This window comes from Sinocyclocheilus anshuiensis, unplaced genomic scaffold (genome assembly GCF_001515605.1).
Source record: "Sinocyclocheilus anshuiensis isolate Anshui unplaced genomic scaffold, SAMN03320099.WGS_v1.1 scaffold680, whole genome shotgun sequence".
NCBI classification, from domain to species: domain Eukaryota; kingdom Metazoa; phylum Chordata; class Actinopteri; order Cypriniformes; family Cyprinidae; genus Sinocyclocheilus; species Sinocyclocheilus anshuiensis.
The window spans coordinates 94,335-116,693 of record NW_015555783.1 but is presented as its reverse complement, the minus strand read 5'-3'; the positions used below and the strand labels follow the sequence as shown (position 1 = coordinate 116,693).

Below are 22,359 nucleotides of genomic sequence, written 5' to 3'. Positions count from 1 at the left end.
GGTCTAAGGTAAGACGCCAGTCCAGTCTGTGCTGAAACGCTACTGTCAATCAAACTATCGTGGGAGGGGCCTGTTTTTGTGACGTCACACAGACAGGCATCTGAGATCGGCTCGATTTGAGAAAGGGGTAAAGATTTTAGTAGATTAAAAAAAAACACTGGGTGGATTTTTATCATTATAGGGTGGTTGTGTACACACACTGCCAACACACATTTCAGTTCAAACAACTTGTATAAGTGCATGTAGCATCCTATGACCCCTTTAACTAATAGGGGCCCCTGTGGTGACAAGTTTGTAGTATGCTGCTTTCCTGGCCATGAGCTCCTCGTGGGTCCCTTTCTCGATGACCACGCCCTGTGACATCACAGCGATGATGTCAGCAGTCTGAATGGTGGAAAGCCTGTGAGCAATGACGATACACGTGCGTCCCTGACGGGCCTCATCAAGCGCAGCCTGAACAACCTGAAGATTGAAAATCAAAGATATTTTGTGCATTAAAACGTTATTCAGAAATACAGGCATCAGTACTGAGTGGAGTACTTTTAACCTCCTAATATTATTCTTAGATTAATTTTAGGTAATATAATTAACTACTTTTTGATTACATTTAGATTACTTTTAACTAGTGCTGTCAAACGATTAATCGCGATTAATCACATCCAAAATAAAAGATTTTGTTTACATAATATATGTGTATACTTTGTATATTTATTATGTATATATAAATACACACATACAGTTTATATTTTGAAAATATTTCCAGATATTTCCATGTATATATTTATATTCATATAATTGATATTATAGATACTAAATGTACTAACTTAACATATTTTTCTTAAATATATACATGCATGTGTGTGTATTTATATATACATAATAATTATACACAGTACATACACATATATTATGTAAACAAAAACGTATTTTGGATACGATTAATCACGATTAATCGTTTGACAGCACTACTTTTAACCTCTGGGCATGTGATCTAAAGCTCAAATCTAATTGGACGGCTTGTTTCATCGCAGGGCAACGGGTAAAAAAAATAATAAATCAACACTGGTCGAAATAAAATCTCGCTAGAGACTGTTCGCACCTAATGTGAATAGCTCCATAGGATCTATTGTTTTGATTCAAGAACGTTATTGTGTACATTCGTGTCGCTTAATCAAGCTCAATGTGAAAGGCCCCTACTTTGATTTGAATAGAATCTTGTACCATATTGATATAAAAATAAAAAATTTCATTTATTTATTCCATTTTTTGTTATCAGCAACATGACCCATGTCAGGGTTTCCCAAACCAGAGTTTGTGAAGGAACTACAGGGGTTTGTAAATGATTAAAAAGCTAATAATTAAAAATTACATCTTAAATATGCTAAAGTAAAAGAAATATTTTTAAAATAAAAATAAAAAACAATTTAAATAAAACACTCGTTGTGTGTGCAATTCCACAAAATTGGAAGACTATCATATATTAGAAATAGGCTTTTTTAGAAATGAAAATTTAAATGATTAAAAAATAGAGAAAAATCAATGAATTAGGAATAACTTGCTGCCATATTGTGAATATTAAGGAATCATGCAATCAATAACATTTACTGTAGTCTGATTATCAGTATTTTAAAACATAATATAATCTAATAAAGTTTTGGAATTTGATTATGTAATTCAGATTACATATAATCAGTTACTACTCAGCACTGAAGACAATATTGAGAAAGTGTGAAATTTGGCTGGTGGTAAATTACAGTCAGACTATAAAATAAGTGCAATCACACACTGATATAGTTTTACCTTCTCACTCTCAGTATCGAGTGCAGACGTGGCCTCATCCAGCAGCAGGATTTTAGGGTTTCTGACGATGGCTCTTGCGATTGCTATGCGCTGTTTCTGTCCACGGGATAACTGAGAGCCTTGAGCACCGACCTGAGTTTCATATTTCTGGAAAACACAACAATAATCCAGAAAATCTATTTTTTTAATGGAACGGTTTATTGAAAATGTAAAAAAAAACTGTTTGCACGTGTTTCATGCTGATCATTTAGATACCTCAGAAATTAATGTATCAAATATGGTACAGTAGGCTTAAAGCCAAAAAGATTCTGGTCTTATGTATGATTCATCAGTGCTTGTAATTCCAAATGTTTGTGTTCATAACAATTTAGCAGAAGGTCATTTCCAGGAATTTCCCATTTAAATCAATGGCAGAGGCTCGACTGGTGCATGAAGTATGCCTAACTGACCATACTAACATGAATCCCTACATTGTTTCTTGCTGAATAACTTGCTTTAGTTGTAAATACATTCAATTACAGACAGAAAATGAGATGAACAACATTTCATATTGACTTTTAGCCACATTTAAACTTGATATCTGTAAATCCAAATAGTCAAGTCATGAATAAAATGAATGCATAACTTACATCAGGTAGTGTCATCACAAAATCGTGCAGATAGGCCTTCTTAGCAGCCTCTATAATCTCCTCCATGCTCACGGTACGAGAATTATCGCCATACTGGATATTCTCTGCGATACTGCAGTCGAACAGCACCGGCTCTTGGGATACGATGCCAATCTGAGACCTCAGGAAGGGCACGCTGATGCTCGCAGATGGACGTCCATCGATCAGCTAGGGCAAGAGCAGAAAGTCATGGTTTGTTTGTCACAATCAAGGATTTTGCATTTCATCTTGCGTATTAAGAGATATTTTAATAGCTGCAATTCCTTGTGTGTTTTTATCAAAATGGCAAGATTATTTAAACTAGATTTGACATTTTTAACTCTTACATTGTGAATCTTTTAAAATATATGTGGTAATAATTCTTGCAATAATGCAATGGCTTAAGTTTTAAGCGAACTCTGAGCAAATTTATAATGCATTAAAATGTATTACGAATATGTGACCATGGACCACAAAACCAGTCATAAGGGTACATTTTTAGAAATTGAGATTTATACATCATCTGAAAGCTGAATAAATAATAAATAAGCTTTCCATTGATGTATGGTTTGTTAGGATAGGACAATATTTGGTCGAGACACAACTATTTGAAAATCTGGAATCTGAGGGTGCAAAAAAAATCTAAATATTGAGAAAATCACCTTTAAAGTTGTCCAAATTAAGTTCTTAGCAATGCATATTACTAATCAAAAATTAAGTTTTGATATATTAATGATAGGAAATTTACAAAATATCTTCATGGAACATGATCTTTACTTAATATCCTAATGATTTTTGACATAAAAGAACAATCGATAATTTTGACTCATACAATGTATTTTTGGCTATTGCTACAAATATACCCCAGCGACTTAAGACTGGTTTTGTGGTCCAGGATCACATATTGTTGGCTCTGTGACAAAATGCTTTTGTTCTGCTTTGTAAGTTGCTTTGGATAAAAGCATCTGCTAAATGCATTTATGTAAAGATGCAACAAATGTGGTTTCATACCACTTGTCCTTCATCGGGTTCGTAGAATCGCTCCAGCAGTTGAACGCTGGTGCTCTTCCCGCAGCCGCTGCTTCCCACAAAAGCAAGAGTCTGTCCTGGATGTACTGACACCTCCAGACCCCTCAAAACCTGGATGTCTGGCCTGCTGGGATACGTGAACCTGCACCCTTTGAATTCTATTCGGCCCTTAAAGTCATCCTGTAACAGCATAGAAGAGAACATTGGAAAGTAAAGTAACAACTGGGAGGAAAAAAAACAGATACTCTCTTACCCAACTTTGTCCTTCTGTTTTGCTGATGCTAATTTTGGGAACCCTGTCCAACAGTTTGAAAAGTTGGGCAGCAGCTATCTTGGCCTTGGCGTAATCTGGTGTGAAAGATGAAGCTCTGCCAAGTGCAGTGGCACTGGTCACCAGAGCTGAAATGACTCTGTGGAATAAACACACACAGCATCTATTCATGACACTCATTACTTGATCGACTGGTGTATTTCAAACAATTCCCTTCAGTGAATTATGCATGCTTATAACTGATGCTTAGCTGTAAATACTGCATGCATTTCTATGCATTAATACAGACATTAACTAACCTGAACACCATCATATATGGAAGCCCCTCATTACTGACCAGATAGCCGCCGTATCTAAAAGAGGCAGCGAAGGCCATGAAAATGACACACTGGGCGAATGCAAAACAGATCCCATAAACATGAGCTTTCTTCTTTGCCCCTTTATATGGTGCTTGCAGTTGCTCTTCATATTGAGACACAAAGTGTTTCTCTTTGGCTAAACCGGCGATGGTCCTGATGTTGCTCAGAGCCTCACTGGACACCTGTATGAACAGACATATGCATAGCAAAAATAATGATAATTTTGTTGGACAAGATTCTCATTTGTGAAATAGGCCAGAGCAAAACATGCAGGACAAAAGCTTGGGTTCAGCAAGATGTTTTTGAAAGAAGTCTGTTTTGCTCACCAAGGCTGCATTTATCTGATCAAAATACAGTAAAATCAGTAATATTGTGAAGTATTATTACAATTTAAAATAACTGTTTCCTATTTGAATATTTCTATTTTTTCATGTAATTTATCCCTGTGATGCAAAGCTCAGTTTTCAGCATCATTACTCCAGTCTTCAGTGTCACATGATCCTTCTGAAATCATTCTAATACGCTGATTTGCTGTTCAAGAAACATTTCTTATTATTATCATTGTTGAAAACAGTTGTGCCGCTTCATATTTTTGTAGAAACCCTGATACATTTGATTTCAGCGTATTTGATGAATAAACACTGTTCTTTTTAACTTTCTATTTGAAATAGGAATCATTTGTGACATTATAAATATCTTTACTGTCACTTTGATCTATTTAATGCATAATAATTTCTTTAAAATCTTACTGACCCCAAACTTTGGAATGGAAGTACATGACATTTATTCCTCTTAAAATATATTCACATATTACTGACTGAACAGATAGGGATAGATAACAATTATTTTAGTAATTTTGAGGTACACCAATATAATTGTTCATATGTAATGCTAAATGCTACATAAAAACAATACTATTTAACATATCATGTGTTTCTTAAACTAAAGTACTATTTACTGCAAAAAATACTATACTAAATACTTCACCAGTACATTGTTTTAAGTACACATAACATGGCTGATTTATTTTGAATGGGATATTATGAAATTAATGACTTCAGTCATTCAAATTAATGAGTAGGCCAAAAACCACTCTGACTGATTAAGTAGTGGATTCAAAGAAAATATTATGACTTTGTGGCTGATTTTCTGACCGATTCATTAAAAAGAACCCATGATTCATTCGCAAGTCTGACTACACTGGTTGCATTTTACACATGTGTATTTGCTGCCTCAGTGAAGGCATGAATGTTGCATTTAAATGAATGAATCCGAACTTATTTAACATGACTTTTATTGTACCTGTCCAGCAGCCTCCAATGCATTTTTATCCTCATTAGCAAATCCTGTCAGCATTTTAGCCTGAAAAACTCCAGACAGACCGATGAGAGGAAGGAAGCAAGTGACCACTAGACTCAGTTTCCAGCTGAAGTAATACGCAATAATGAAGGAAGCACCTATGTTGGTCAGTGAATTTACAATCATGCCGATCTGTGAACCTGTAGCCTTTGGTGAAGAGCACATTAAACACAATCAAACACACACTTAACCATATAAAAGATCTTAAATCTTTAAAGGGGCATATCATACATTTTTTATAATGTCATTTTTCCCACTAAATTCCTCTAAAAATATTTGTTTTGACTGTCATAAATTTGTTTGCTTTTGACTTTACAAGTCACGCCCCTTGCTTATGAAATCAGTGCTTTTTTAATGTAATGTCATGTAACTCTTTCCCCCTAAACGTCCATTTATAGTGTTTGTAAAGTCCCAAATTCGGTCCTAATTTTATTTTCATATCCATTTTCTCTGTTCTCTCTGATCCTTAGATTTAAATACTCAGTTTTCGCTTCTGCACCTTTAAGAAACACCCCATTTGCATATTAAAATGAGTGCTTTCTCCAGCTTTGCAACATTTTTTATTATTGCATTTTCTTGTAAACCTTAAAGGGGCATATTAAACTTTTCAGTCCACATAATGTTTGTAAAGTTACTATGTGCCAAAATCAGTCACAAGTGTGTTTCATATCCCTTTTTTGTGCCCTCTTTTGGAATTAAAAATTACATTTTTTTTTTGCTGCTGCACTTTTAAGAAACACCCCTTTGCATAAGAAATGAGAGCTTTATTCACTATACAGAGGAATGTGGTTGCTGAAACTGTTTGGTTACCCACATTCTTCAAAATAACTTATTTTGTGTTCAACAGAAGAAATACATATTGGTATGGAGTAGACCAACTTGGCGTGAGTATATGACGACAGTAACTATCCCTATAAAGATGTAATTTTATGCAACTTTCTCCCTAAAGTTATAATGTTAGTAAAGTGTCTGAGTGCCAGAAACCTTCAGTAACAAATTTGTGTTTTTATCCATTTTAATGTCTGTTTTTTTTGCTGCTGTGCCTTTATGAAACAACCCTTTGCATATGAAATGAACGTTTTCTCCAGCTAGTTTGCAACATTTTTTGTTATTATTGTATTTTCTTGTCTGTATCTTCTGTCACTCACCCCCTGCACCATGGAGGCGTCAGTGGCTAGTCTGGTAGTCAGAGCACCAGGACTGTTAATGGGGTTGTCAAACCAGCTCGTCTCTTGCTTCAATATTGCCTGAAATCCAACCTTCCTCAGCCTGCGAGTCAACAGCTCTCCTGATTTGGCAAAAGAGTAGCCCTGCGATAAACATATCACAGTATCGTTGATCTGCTGTAATATCACCACACACATTTCTCATGGGAAATGTTCAAATGTAGGTATACAAAACCTCAACAAGGAACTGTGGAAATACCTGTAAGAACTGTGAAAAGAAGCTCAGGACTCCTATGCTGACAAACAAAATACAAATCCCGTTTATCTGCCTCCTCTGTTCATCCAGGTCTTGAATGGAGAATGTCTGAAAAGCAACCATGCTATTGTTAAACTCCGACTAAAATTATCATCAAGTTGATTATCTAGATAGCGCAGAGAACACATACAATAGCACAGGCAATGTTTATATGGTTGCCAGCTAATGGGATGCTGCATTTTATTCAAAACCCTTTCAACAAGGTACACATCGAAATGTAATATTTAGGGATAGGGATTAAAGACAGAATTGCTTTAGCAAACAACACTGATCAGACTGTATCTTATGTTCATGTGTGTGTCTCACCCCAAGGATTTCACTGAATAAAAGAGCATAGATGGGGTTGAACGATCCATTGATGGCAGCACCTAAAGAGCCCAGCAGCATATATGGCCACTCAGGACGGTTATACTTCAGGATTCGTGCCACAGGAGCCGGTTCAATGACATCTTCATCTTTACCCTTGCTTTTCTGCAAGACAAGATAGAGAACTTTAGATAAAAATAGAAAGCATTGCATGTGCGATACTGTATTTAAATGTACTCCAGTTCCAGACCTTGTTGTTTGCTTCAACTTCCTCAACTTCTAAATGGTCCGAGTGGATTTTGAATTTTCCAGATATGGCATCCGTAATGCTGTTTGACATTTGAGAATGTGATCGCTGTCTCAAAGAACGTCTATAGGAAAGGTGTTTTAGTTTAAAAACAGAACATTTTGGACTGTCCTCTCAAAATAATATCAAAAGTCATAATGTTTATGTACCTTAAGGCACTCTCGTAACTTCCTCTGCTAAAGCTCCTTACTTTCTCAAGTACTTCCTCCTCTGTAATGGTCATCTCAGCAGCTGTGTGATTCAGTGTCATGTTAGTGTTTAAAGAAACCGTTCACCCAAAAATGTACATAATGTCATTGACCCTCATGTTGTTTAAAACTATCTCCATGCTGCTCTTTTCTAAACAATGACATTAAGATCCAAAAGTACTAAACCACCTTCATGTGCTATTTTATTGCATCACTTCAGAAGAATATACTGCAATATAAAACTTGTATGTTGTTGTGTTATTGTCGTTGACAGATGTAGTCACTATTGCTATGCTTCCATCCAAATAAAGCTCCTTACTTTCTCAAGTACTTCCTCCTCTGTAATGGTCATCTCAGCAGCTGTGTGATTCAGTGTCATGTTAGTGTTTAAAGAAACCGTTCACCCAAAAATGTACATAATGTCATTGACCCTCATGTTGTTTAAAACTATCTCCATGCTGCTCTTTTCTAAACAATGACATTAAGATCCAAAAGTACTAAACCACCTTCATGTGCTATTTTATTGCATCACTTCAGAAGAATACTGCAATATAAAACTTTTATGTTGTTGTGTTATTGTCGTTGACAGATGTAGTCACTATTGCTATGCTTCCATCCAAAATGTGATAAATTAGAGCACTGCATAAAACATCTGAAAATAAAGCATTTCCATCCCATGTTTTCAAGAGAACAAAATCTGAAAGACTGTTTCCACCACTGGATAAAACAATAAAAAATCTTCCCTCACAATTTTTACGTTTTTCTTGCAATTGCTTTTTTTTTTTGTCTTGCTTGATATTGCATGATATAAACGTGCAATTCAGACTTTTTCTCACAACTGCAAGTTTATATCTCGTAATTCTGACTTCTTTCTCAGAATTATGAGATGAACTCACAACTGAGTTATAAAGCCCAATTGGCATATTTTTTCAGAATTGCAAGCTTATGTCACACACTTCTAAGAAAATTGCAAGAAAAAATATTTTTAAAAAGTCACAATTAGCTTTTTCATTTTTTAGGCTTCCAGAGTTTTTTTTATTTTTTATTTATATAAAAATACATGGATGGACATGTAGCTTACAATGCATGAAAATTCACTAGTGAAATGATGCAAAATTGCTGCGTTCGTGTTTCACAGAAAAATACCAGCATACAGGTTTCCAATGACCTCCAAAACTCTCTGTACTCACTGTACTCTGGTTTATCGCTGTCTGTATCCTTTCCTTGATTCTGCAGGGTTACTAGTGTGAAGTAAACTCCCTTTTTGTCCAGTAACTGGCTGTGCTTGCCTCTCTCTACAGCGCGTCCATGCTCAAAGCCCACGATCACATCGGCGTTACGGATGGTGGACAGACGGTGTGCGATGCTGATAGTCGTTCTTCCCTGTCTAGCCTGAAAAATGCCATTGAATGAATGTATGCAACAACAAATATATGGAAATATCTCTTTCTTGAACACACCTGCATTTGCTTACAAGTAACATTAAATTATAGGATACTAAAACATTAAATTATAGGATACTAAAATTGTTGAACATAAAAGAATATATTTTAAAGAATGATGGTAATCAAACAGTTGATGGTCCCCATAGTATTTATTTCCCTACTATGGAAGTCAATGGGGACCAACAACTGGTTCTTCAAAATATCTTGTGTCTAAGTGGTTGCTAGGGTGTTGCTGGACGCTTAAGGTGTTCTAAATGATTGCTGGGCCCTTAAGGTGTTCTAAATGGTTGATGGGTGGTCTCTAGGGTGTTGCTGGGCCCTTAAGTTGTTCGAAATGGTTGTCTGGTGGTCTCTAGGGTGTTGCTGGGCCCTTAAGGTGTTCTAAATGGTTGATGGGTGGTCTCTAGGGTGTTGCTGGGCCCTTAAGTTGTTCGAAATGGTTGTCTGGTGGTCTCTAGGGTGTTGCTGGGCCCTTAAGGTGTTCTAAATGGTTGTCGGGTGGTCTCTTGGGTGTTGCTGGATGCATAAGGTGTTCTAAGTGGTTGCTGGGCCCTTAAGGTGTTCTAAATGGTTGTCGGGTGGTCCCTAGGGTGTTGCTGGGCCCTTAAGGCGTTCGAAATGGTTGTCGGGTGGTCTCTAGGGTGTTGCTGGATGCTTAAGGTGTTCTAAGTGGTTGCTGGGCCCTTAAGGTGTTCTAAATGGTTGTCGGGTGGTCTCTAGGGCGTTTCTGGGTGCTTAAGGTGTTCTAAGTGATTCTTAAGTCTGTTGCTAGATAGATGGAATAGATCCCGTCAGCTATGAGAAAACCATCCAGTCAGTTAGAGGAGATATACAGTCAAACCAAAAATTATTCAGACACCAGATATAATTTTTGATATCTTTACTAGTGGGTGCAGGACACTATAGTTCATTTATGTAAGTGAGGATAGCAAAATTAAAGTGAACTGTGACATATTATACCCAAAAATGGACAGTGGACTACCAGTAAAATTGATAAAAATTTGGGACCACAAATTATTCAGACACTTCGACCTGACCATGTTTTGCTTACGTGTTTTTTCTTTAATTGCTAATGCGACCTTTTTACACCACAGACTGAACAAAATTAAGTATTGCTTGGTAATTGGTTGACCTAAATTGGTATTATCTAATTGTGTACTTAAATTTAACAGCTGAATAATTTTTGGTTGATTGTAATCCAATACATACCTTTCTATCAAAGTTATCTGACATTATCAAGATGAATTTGTTCTGACACAGTTTAACTCTTAAGTTCTTGTCATATTTTATTACCATTTTCTAAACTATAGCAAATAAACTGTGATAATGTGAGAAATGTTGAAGGTGTCTGAATAAATTTGGGTTTGACTGTACTTCAAAAAGTCAGGACAGGATGAGGGATTGTGCTGAACTGATGGATGTAGCTTGAAGACTTTAGGAGAAGATACATTTTGGTCTTAGTTAATAGTTGTTGTAAACTCACCTTGTCCAAGGCCTCCTGTACTACAGCCTCACTCTCGTTATCCAGCGCTGATGTGGCCATGTCTAACAGGAGGATTCTGGGATTCCTGATATATTTATTGTTGGAAATAACTAATGTCCTATGAAATTGTCTAAGGAGTGTGAACCAGTGTTGTTATTGTTAACTAAAATTTTATTTTTTTTGCTAATTCAAATAAAGCTAAAATATAATTAATAGACGAAAAATGAAAATTCAGTTCTAAATAATTAATTGTATTTATTGATTGATTTATTATTTGAAAATAACGGATGTTTTATGAAATACTGTTAACTAAAATTATAAAACTATTTTTTAAAAATTCAGTAATTCAAATGACGATAAAATATTAGAAACTACAATATCAGATGAAAAATTAAAATTAAATGCTAAACAAATGTATTTATTTATTTGTTTGGCTGGTTGTTTTTTTGTTGTTGTTTCTTTATTTGATGGAAATAACTGAGGTCCTATGAAGTTAAAAACCAGTGTTGTTATTGTTAACTAAAACTAAAACTAAAATTATATATAAAAATAAACTTTTCAGTAATTCAAATTAAGCTAAAATATTCTAAAATATAAATATTTGATGAAAAATAAAAATCTGAGCTGACAAAATTAGCAGTCCTTACTTTAAGTCGAAGTCCTAAAATTACTAAAACTAAAAGTTAAATAAAAATGAATTAAAGCTAAATAGAAATATTAAAAAACAAAAATGAAAAAAAAAAAAATAAAAAAAATTACATGAAATTAAATTAACATAAAATTGTATTAAATGTAAAAAATAAAATGAAAACTGAAAATGTGAAAATAAAAGCTAATTGAAACTATTAATAAACACTGTAACAGTATATATAATACTAAAATAACACTAGTTTGTATCTATAGCCTCACTCTCGTTATCCAGCGCTGATGTGGCCATGTCTAACAGGAGGATTCTGGGATTCCTGACCAGCGCTCGAGCAATGGCGATCCTCTGTTTCTGCCCTCCACTCATCTGACCCCCACCTTCACCCACCAATGTGTCAAATTTCTGCATAATACAACAGTCATAAAATTTATTTAGTTTGATATGCAAAATTAATATATGCAAAACTAATATTAAAAAAAATCTCCAAGCACTTACTGTGTTACTTAGTGTAATTTATCAGTGAGGTAATGCATGTACTGATGTTATGCAGTAATTGGCACCTGAGGAAGATCCATGATGAAGTTGTAAGCATTGGCCTGTTTGGCGGCTTCTATAATCTCCTCCATGGTGACTCCAGGACGACCGAATCGGATGTTCTCAGCGATCGTGATGGCGAACAGAACAGGCTCTTGTTCCACTACGCCAATAAGGGAACGCAACCACTGGATATTCAGGCTTCTGATGTCATGACCATCCAGGGTGACCTAAAAATGACAATAGTTTAGATTTTCAACACTAGATCAGACATTTGGTTTTAGATTTTAATGCATTACTAGTATTTTAGGAGGTATTTTATCAAATAAGATTAATTTATATATATATATATATGTTGTGCTCTTTCCTGATCCACTGGGTCCAACAAATGCAGTCGTCTCACCAGCTCTGACCACAACATTCAAATCATCTAATATCTGAACACAAGACACAGCCAGTCAATACTGGATAGAATTTAACTGTTTAATGCAAACATTAGATTAAATTATGCATGCTAAAAACATAACCCACTTTCACTTCAGGACGAGAGGGATAGTTGAAGTGAACACTGTGGAATTCAATGTCACCTTTAACTTTGTCTAACGCATGACCTTCTTCTGAGAAGCAATCGATTTCTGGTTCCTGTATGGGAACAGGATGTGGCAGTGATTAATCTTTCCCTGAAGCTGAAAGAATGAAATTCATTGATTTTGGGAGAAGAACTGTGTGTGTGTTATTCTCACCCTGTCAATAGTGTCAAATATACTTTTGGCTGCGGCCCGACCAGAAGCAAAGGCCTCAAGACAAGGAGAGGCCTGGCCCAGATTCATGGCGCCCATAAGAACACCAAAGAACACCTGAAGAGAACAAAAACATTTCATAAAATAATGAGTTGCATCCTTCTGACTGAACGATACAATTTAATTTTTTATTCCTATATACTCTTTTTAATACATTTCAAATCAATTTTATTTCCTACTTTTTATTGTTATTTTTATTTCCTATACATATCTTTTATGGTTATTTTGAATCACTTTGGATGTCATACCTGAACAAGGCCGCCAGGTGTGAGCTCCTTGGTTTCAATGACCAGTTTTGAGCCATACCAGAAAGCCAGTGCATAACACAAGAATATGATGCACCAAAGGTAACCCTGAAACACACCAATGATCGCTCCCTTCTTAATACCCCACGCCTGGGCCACCACGAGGTTCCTGTCATACCTGTGGAAATAACCATCACTCTACAGTTTCTACCTGTGCATGACTGGAAGATTCATCCCAATAAAAACAATGCTTTTGTATTCTTTCACCAAGATGCAATTACATGCTGTCTTACCTTATAAATGACATCACCACCACTTTTACTCTTTCCACCCCTTCATTCCAACCATAATGCCCACTTTTTACAGCCCACATTATTCCAGGTTCAGAATACCTTTACATTCAGTGTGTTTTCTCATTAAATATCCTGTTTCACTTTGTATATTCAGATGTAAATAGGTTTGCATTGGCAGATAAAGAGGGCACACTGTACCTCTCTGTCTCTTTGTGCTCTCCTCCAAAAGCGGCCACCGTTCTAATGGAGGAAAGGACTTCATCAGCCACTGCTCCTGCTTTAGCATAGGCCGTCAACTCACGACCCGTCAGCCTCGCCACAGCCTTCACATCAAAAATACACATTTGCATTTTCTTTACAGCACACTTAAATAGGAAAAAATAATGATGGGTGATTGAATGATGAAACACAAAATGCCAATTTTAATCTAAAATGTAGATGAGTCTGTTTGTTCATCAGAACAGATTTGTAGAAATGTAGCATTACATCACCAATGGATCCTCTGCAGTGAATGGGTGCCGTCAGAATGAGAGTCCAAACAGCTGATTAAAACATCACAATAATCCACAAGTAATCCGCACCACTCCAGTCCATCAGTTAACGGCTTGTGAAGTGAAACGTTGAATGTTTGTAATAAACAAATCCATCATTAAGGCATTTTAACTTCAAACCATTCCAAATACGAGTCCATAATCCATAACGCTTATTCCAGTGTAAAAGTCTCTGATGTCATCTCACATCAAAATCCACTGATATATTTGTTTAGAACTATTTAGGACTGTTTTTACTTGTAAACGGTGCTTGATCTGTGCATATTTCTCTCCTGATTCAAACAAGATCATTTTTTCAATTACAAATAGAAGAAGCAAGTAAAATAAGTCTTAATGATGGATTTGTTATATTCAAAGAGCCTTTCGCTTCACAAGAAATGAACTGATGGACTGGAATGGTGTGGATTGCTTGTGGATTATTGTGATGTTTTTATCAGCTGTTTGGACTCTCATTCTGACGGCACCCATTCACTGCAGAGGATCCATTGCTGAGTAAGTGGTGCAATGCTACATTTCTCCAAACCTGTTCTGATGAAGAAACAAACTCATCTACATCTTAGATGGCTGGAAGATGAGTAAATTTGCATCACATTTTTGGGTGAACTATTCCTTTAAATCATGCATTACCTTTTGAGATTTCTCCCATTCATGTGTCTACATTTACAAACTTTTTATAGTGATACCAACCATCGCCATGAGTCCTGCAGCCAGTCCTATGAGAGGACTGACTGCTATCACCACCAGCGTCAGCTTCCATCCGCCGATGAATCCCACCATGAAACCAAATATGAACGTTGAGATCCTCTCAATGAAGATAGACACCTGGTCTGCTATAGCATTGTTGATTTTGTTGATGTCACTACATGGAAAAAGAAGTCACAAACATGAAAAATAAACTAGATTTTCTTACAACGGATAAAATTGGAGTAGGATTTGAAATCCTAGAAATTGCTAGTAAATTTAACTAATAATTACAAAGAAATGACAAGCAACACATTTAATTAAAAGTGAACCTTTGAAGTAAAAATTTTTATTTTCTTGTAAAACATGCTCCAATAATCAACTTCAAAAAATATTTTTTTACAGTGTACTTCATGTATTGTTTATCGTCCACAAAAAATCTGATCATTCTTCAAAATGCACGTTTTGATTTGTCAATGCAAAGTTTAATATTTAACACCACTAATGACAGATTCATGAACAAATCTAACAATAGTACAAGATAACACAGGAAGACTTGAATTTTACTCAGATATCCTTGTGTTCAGCTCCCCGACGGAGTTGCAGTCAAACCAGCCGATCTCCATGCACATTATCTTCCTGAAGTACATTTTCCTGATGCGCTGGATCTGTCTGGCGGCAGCAGAAACCCAGAGAGCGATCTGAAACCAGAGTGAATACTCATGAATACTGTGAATTTGTAACAAACACTTCTTCTTGAGGTTCTGGCATAATAATATCTCTGTCTCCTGCGGATCTGGAGCACTACTGAGATTAAAAAATAAAGGATGTGTATGTTAAAACCCTGACTGCATCTCTGATACAAGACAGACATTAATATTGCACCATTTCTTTGAAGTACATTCGTCTGAATGGCCATTACAGTAAAAGGTTTCAATGAGATGAGAACAAACTTTCTTATACTGTATACCTGAAAGTAACTCAGAATAAGGACTCCAACTCCAATTCCAACATAGTAAAACGCAAACTTGGTCATTTCAGCCTCAATATCCACACTGTAAAGAGGGACAGAGCAAGAACATTTAAAATATGCAAAATGCAAAGAGACACATTTTTACAATGTTTAAACCTATCCTGCAGTTCTTTCTCCAAAAAACCTTTTCTGGCTATTAAACTTGTTGAATGAAAGTAAATAAATAAAAAATTATAAATAATTAAATGTAATAAATATTTATATAAATATTTTTCAAAAATCCAAATATGTTAATATAAATATAAAAATATTATAAACTTGTTTAAAAAAGTAAATAAATAAAAAAAAATCATCAAGAATTAAATGAAATAAATATTTGAACAATGCAAAAAAGTCTACATATATTTATGTAAATAATAAAATATAAATAAAATACAAATATTATATATAAAATAAAAAATATATGGAAAATAAGTTAAAAATAATAAATCCAATATAGGTACATACATATCAATATTTCTTATTTATATCAGAAAATATATTTATATATTAATAAAAACAGGAGTAAAAAAAAAAAATAACAGAAAAGCTGACTCCCAAATTTGAGACAACGAGAAAATGAGAATCAAACAGAACAGAAAAAAAAAAAAATCACAAATAAGGCCTCATTTGTTACTCATAAACGGCAATGTGAAGCTCAGATGTAGACTTTTGATTAAGTCTCTTGCTTTGTTTGATGCTTTGTAGATGCTGGTAATCTCATATGCTTTTCTCCTCTAGAGTTTCTTAAGAGATCTTATGTGGGAACCCATTTTGACCCAGGTTTGAAAACCTGTGCCCTAGGCTGTAGTTGCATCCATGCAGAAACTTGTGAACGATGGTCTTATAGATGTGGCATCACCATTTAGTGACGTCACTGAATGTTCCGGGAAAACTGAAGTTGTATTGTTAGTGTCGGTCACGGTGCCTTTTAATTGCTGTTCTGTCAGGACCTCTGTCATCAAAATGATTGACACTTAGTATACAGTTTGGTTTGGCGGTATGTTTCTTTTCTGGGCAAACTCCCTGCCCATCCATGCAGCCTGTCATGAATGAGCAGGGAGAGCAGCAATAATAACCCCCAGGGTAAACAGAACAGAACAAAGCAGATCTCATGAATGTACTTAATGATATTTAAGTGTAACACATTATTCAACAGGGCGCGACATTAAGCTTTGACATGTCATTCAGTCATTCACTTGTCCGAGTAAAAAAGTTACTTGTCTAAGGGAAAAGATTTTTTTGTGTTTTTTTTTTTGGCGCAAATGTAATTTATTCTGAAGCAATAGTCTCATCGGTGCTCTATCAGGTATTACTTTAATCAGCATATTTGTGATATTTGCCTTAAATTGATTGCTGTTACACTTTTTAACTTTATGAAGGACAATATTTTCCTAACCTGATTAAATGTATGTCACCATTTACGTCAAAATCTTAAATTTAATCAATACATTAAGTTAGAATAATAAGACACTATATGGTTGTTACCATTCAGATGAAATCAGTATCAACAAACTCCATCTGTCCACTGCAGAGGAAACACAGAAGCTGCATCGAAAGTGCCATTTAGATGTATTTACTCCGACTGTTTAATGAAGATAAGAGGTTGCATAAATTCATTTACTCAAAATTGCAAATGCTTAAATAATGTTATTAGATTAATGTTTTACTTTTTTTGACATACAAATATGAAATGTTGGAAAAATGCAATGATATTTTAAATATGAAATTAAACCACCAGTTGGTGGTGGCAAGTCACTGTCTTAATGAGTGAATCATTGATTCAACCGTTTCGTTCAAACAGCTGATTCATTCAATAAATTAAGCAAGTAACTGTCTTTATGGATAGCTCACTAAATCATTCACTCACCCAATTCGTTCGAAAATGCTGAATCATTCAGTAACAAAACACTGTTGTGTGTTGCTCTGAGATGCGCGACTGTTCTGCTGTGGCTTTGCTTAGAACTATTTTCGTAAGCGAAATGGAGCAAAAACGATCAAATAATGTGTCTAAAATGTAAGTCAGTTAATATTACTTGTTTATTTAAACTAAAGTTGTATAAAATCAATATCACATTTGCAATCGTGCTGAAAGTCTGGAAAACACTCTTGGTCGTGTGATGTTGCATATATTATATAGAATTTTTATCTTTTTTTTCTACCGCAGTATGTTTGTTCATGTTTATTTCTTTTTGTGTGCTGTTGCGCTTATATTTTTGATTTCTCCACGAGTCAGACAGGCTGCACGAGCCTCAACTGACGCGACCTTGATACTGTCAATACATTATCCGTTATTAGTCACCGTTTACACTGAAAGTAATAAAGTCAGAATCATTCTCGCCAAAGTTTCGGTGCTGCCTTAGTTATTGTTTGTTATTAAAATTTTTATCAGGTTACTTGTCCGGTCGGGCAAGTAAAATTCTCTTTCACTTGCCCCTTCACAAAATCCACTTGTCCCGGACAAGCGTTAATGTCGAGCCCTGATTCAAGATAAAAGGAGTCTGATTCAACAAGGAATATCAGAAAGCCTGAAGTCCTGACTGTGGTAAAAGGAGGAGTTGGGGATGGAGGAGGGTAATTTGCTCCTGAGCAAGTGAAAAAGCTGCTGAATAATACTGAATACAGCTTATATAGGAATGCCGTTATAGGTGTCGTATTCCTATTGGTAGATGTGATCAGCAGAGAGTCAGCCGATGCAAGCATGACTAGCATGACCTGCCAGAACTAATGCTAAATGCTTAATTTTTGGATCCGGCGATTATTCATTTACAAATTAAGCACTGATTAATTGTCACAGATTTGATTAAGTCAAATTCAGTCTCAATGAACTCAAATATTTCTCATCAAATTCTCCTAGAACCAAACAATCTGAGCTATACATGAACCTGCACAGCCGAATCATCAGAAGTTCTGCAGGTATTGTGAAGAAACAAGCGAGGATAATGGCGAAAATGGCAGATCGTGGTAATAAATGTTATGTTCCAGGCTGTGCAGGGCTTGTAATATGCAGGGATGGGTTGGTGTCTGTATTCAGAGAGGCACGGAAAACAAATAACGAGCCACTAAAGGGACATGGTTAGCTGCTTGCTAGCGGTAGCCTGTTACATTATAGTACATGAGATTTCACTTGCGATCGCAAATCTTGAAAGTGAAAGTAAAAAGCCATCGTGCATTCGAAAGCAGTTTCAATGTCCCGCATATTAATAGCAGCTCCCTGATGCCTGAGTTTTATATACAGTATAATTACCCAACGATATAACTGCGAGAGACAGTATTGAAATATATGTTTTCCTTCCTGCTGTGTGAGCTACTGAAATGAGCCGCACTGTGAAACAGCCAATCAGAACAGAGCTCAACATTGAGCCGCACTGTGAAAACAGGCAATCAGTGCAGAGCTCAACATTATTATACATGATCATTCCAAATAAGGTAAAAACAGACCATTTCATTCTAGGGACAAATCCTAGGGTTGTAAATGGACATGTAAAACCGTTTCTGGAGATTTTTTGCCCTTAACTAAGCCACATACAAACAATTTAAAATATTGTATCAATGCATTCTATGGCACCTTTAAAGCTCTATAATTTCATAATTGTCTCAATTGTGTCTAATATTTCTCCTAAGGAATTTCCATTAAGTCTCTTGCACTTTTAAAGAGCAGCACAATTTTCCTGTGAGGACACTCAGGTTGCAGGTTTCAGCTTAAACCATCCTCACTCACCCACAGTACGTGGTGCTGTTGTCCGGCCACTCGACTACAGTCCCATCCAGCCAGGTGATGGTGTTATTAATGCAGGTTTTCATTAATGCCTTGAATTTAATGCGAGCAGCTACTGGTAGCCAGTGCAAATTGATGAACAGAGGTGTGACATGCGTTCTTTTCGGTTCATGAAAGATTAATCTTGCAGCGGCATTTTGGATTAATTGTAGAGGTTTGATAGAAGTGGCTGGAAGACCTGCCAAGAGAGCATTGCAATAGTCCAGCCTGGATAGAACAAGAGCTTGATTAACGAGTTGTGATATGAGTTTTCTGATATCTTTTTTTCATGAAACAGTAGAAAACATCAAACCATTAAGGCAGTACAGTTATAAAAACAAAGTAAGTATACACAATACAAATCCCTTAAGAAAATGAACCCTGGTTTTACTATAGTAAAAGTGTAGTAACAATAGTTTCCATGTACTTGTCTAGATCAACTTCGAAAAAAGACAAGAGAGGTTCAGAGCCAGATTTTGTTTATGAATGTGAAATTTAGCCAAAACATGTGAAAGGCATCTTCCTCAGAAGAGTGACAAAAACAGCAACTCATTCAATGTTTGACTTATAATTACATCCATTAGCTTTTTTGTGAAATTTGGAGTAACTCATTAATCTGTTGATTGACCTCTTCATATTTAAGCAGAGAACTATAGTTCACAAAGTTGGACATTGCTTGTTATGATGTCCCCACCATTATGCAGCAACTACTAAATTGTTGCTAGTAACAATTTTGATTAAACAATTAAATTGTCTGTTGTCTGCCGTTGTGTCCCCACCAATGCCAAAATCAAACCTACGCCCTTGCACCAACATTAACAAAAATGCCACACAAATTCAAGATAAAGGGGCAAAAATTGCCCCTGCACTATTAAACAATCGATTACAGCTGTCACAATTAAAATGTAATGTGAAAATTTATGAAAAGTGTCTATTCACGTAATTATATTTTGATTCGCTCACATTGCATCAGATTGCTTTTTACGTATTGTTTTTTTTTTTGGCAATGTTGAGCCTTATAACCAACCACACGCGTTTCTGTTTAGCTTAAGAATGCAGTGGCCAATCAGAGACGCTTAGATTAGTCAGCGCTAAAAACGCGCTAATCAGAAACTTTCAGATAAGTCAGTGGTGAATACTCCAGCGTTGTTGTGGAGTGTGCGCGCACTGATTTAATTTTTTTGTGCTCGTCAAACAACACAGATGCGATGTAATTAAACGATTCATTTCGTAGCTTCAGAGATTATAACAGGAGTTTTTGCATAGACTAGATTAACGTCATGGACCGACATGTTTGTCTGTGAAGCCAGAGCCAGAATATGTCGAATATGTTTCCCCAAAATGCAGACACATAACACAAAAAGTTTTATTTTTAATATATTCTATTAATCAACATTAATAATTATTATCACAATATCAAGAGCAATGATCAACAATAACGATTTTTGTCATAATATTGCAGCCCTATTAGCTCCTGCTTTAAATATATAATTTAGATACTAGTCAGTTGTTTTTCCAACAGTTTAAAGTATTTTGATTGATTGTCTTTGTAAGTATTTGGTTAAATGTAAGTATTTGGTTAAATGTAAGTATTTGACATTAAAAACAACAGATACAGTTACACTGAACAAAATTATAAACGCAACACTTTTGTTTTTGCCCCCATTTTTCATGAGCTGAACTCAAAGATCTAAGACTTTTTCTATGTACACAAAAGGCCTATTTCTCTCAAATATTGTTCACAAATCTGTCTAAATCTGTGTTAGTGAGCACTTCTCCTTTGCCGAGATAATCCATCCACCTCACAGGTGTGGCATATCAAGATGCTGATTAGACAGCATGATTATTGCACAGGTGTGCCTTAGGCTGGCCACAATAAAAGGCCACTCAGATTCGATAGCGAAAAGTGCTACCTATCAGATTTTGCATCCAGCATGATATTAATAAGGTGTGAGGCATTATTAACATGTACACCTACGCCAACCCTAAACCTACCCTTGCAGTAGGATAAATACGGAGTTGGTAGCATAATCTGATAGGTAGCATTATTTGTCAGAACACCGGCTGACTTGACGATGGAGCGGCCGGCTGACTTGACTGCATAGCGGTTCTGGATCGGGGCCGGACGCTCTCCAGACACCGGAGGATCCCTTCCCTCCAGCATAGTCCAGTAGTGTCTGGGAGGTCGACGGGGCAATGGTAGTTGGCCCTGATCCAGAACAAAGAATTCAGTGTGGCGTCGTCCAGTGCCATCAAGATGGCGAGCCCACAGAATTCCCTGGCATACGCCACAAAAGGAAGTATTACGGGCTAAGGCAGCGAATCTCACAGAGGTTTCCATAATCACGAAAAAAAAAAACGTTCAGAAACGGAAACAAAAACAGGGGGAAGGGGCGCCGCTTACAGTTATAAGGTCTGGTGTTCTGTCACGGCTGCTGCTACTGTGTGGGAACAAGGAAAACAGAAGGAAACAGGGGAGCCAGGAGACACACACATAGCAAGAGGAATAGATTTTTAACACTGAACAAAGGACACAGGAAAACACATGGCTTAAGTAACAGGAACTCAACGAGGTAATTACTAAGACACAACTGAACCAAATGGACACAATCAAACACGGGAGAAACTGGGTCACAGGGAGAACATGGGGAGTAAAACACAAGGCAGGAACAAAGGGGCATTCCATGGGCATGACAGTAGGTGAAACAACTGAGATATCAGAAAGATCTCATTTCCAAATCAACTTCATAAAACATTTCAAATGAGCATTAAATGTGATGTGTTAGTGTTTTTTTTTCTAGTAGAGAAAGCGAGAAGGGCTAATTCATACCTGCTGTGATGAGCTGCTTTCAGTGGCGTTTCTCTCATGTCTGAGGGGCTCTTCTATCAGTGCAGTCTGTCCACACCTTGTGCACTATCTTCCCCTTTATTAGACAGATAAGACATTACCTGATCAAGGTCAAGGTGTGCACAATCTGTTCTCTACTCTACACAGAGACCCGAAATAGCGTATAATGAGTTTGTGGGAAAACAAACAATGTTAAAACAGTTAATGAGTTCAGTCACATTTATTAATCACTTATCAAATCACATTGAGGTTTACAGCAGATTATTAACGTCAACGTCATCTCATAGACATCAGTAATAAATTGGGTTGAATGACC

The 22,359-nt window shown here is 36.1% G+C and overlaps 1 protein-coding gene across 1 annotated transcript; it reads right to left on the bottom strand.

The window, feature by feature from the left end:
• Nucleotides 1-261: 261 nt before the first annotated feature.
• Nucleotides 262-19,242, bottom strand: LOC107674755 (bile salt export pump-like). The gene is made up of 25 exons (XM_016468848.1): nucleotides 19,160-19,242; nucleotides 15,397-15,481; nucleotides 14,994-15,127; nucleotides 14,433-14,604; nucleotides 13,393-13,517; nucleotides 12,905-13,079; nucleotides 12,600-12,713; nucleotides 12,388-12,498; nucleotides 12,156-12,293; nucleotides 11,883-12,086; nucleotides 11,581-11,724; nucleotides 10,677-10,703; nucleotides 8,939-9,140; nucleotides 7,710-7,770; nucleotides 7,522-7,624; nucleotides 7,254-7,418; nucleotides 6,891-6,995; nucleotides 6,614-6,775; nucleotides 5,409-5,612; nucleotides 4,047-4,288; nucleotides 3,730-3,886; nucleotides 3,459-3,656; nucleotides 2,430-2,636; nucleotides 1,801-1,947; nucleotides 262-462 (listed from the first exon to the last, which is right to left on the bottom strand). The coding sequence occupies exons 1-25, from the start codon at nucleotides 19,240-19,242 to the stop codon at nucleotides 262-264; spliced, it is 3,666 nt and encodes a 1,221-aa protein (XP_016324334.1).
• Between the last annotated feature and the right edge of the window lie 3,117 nt (nucleotides 19,243-22,359).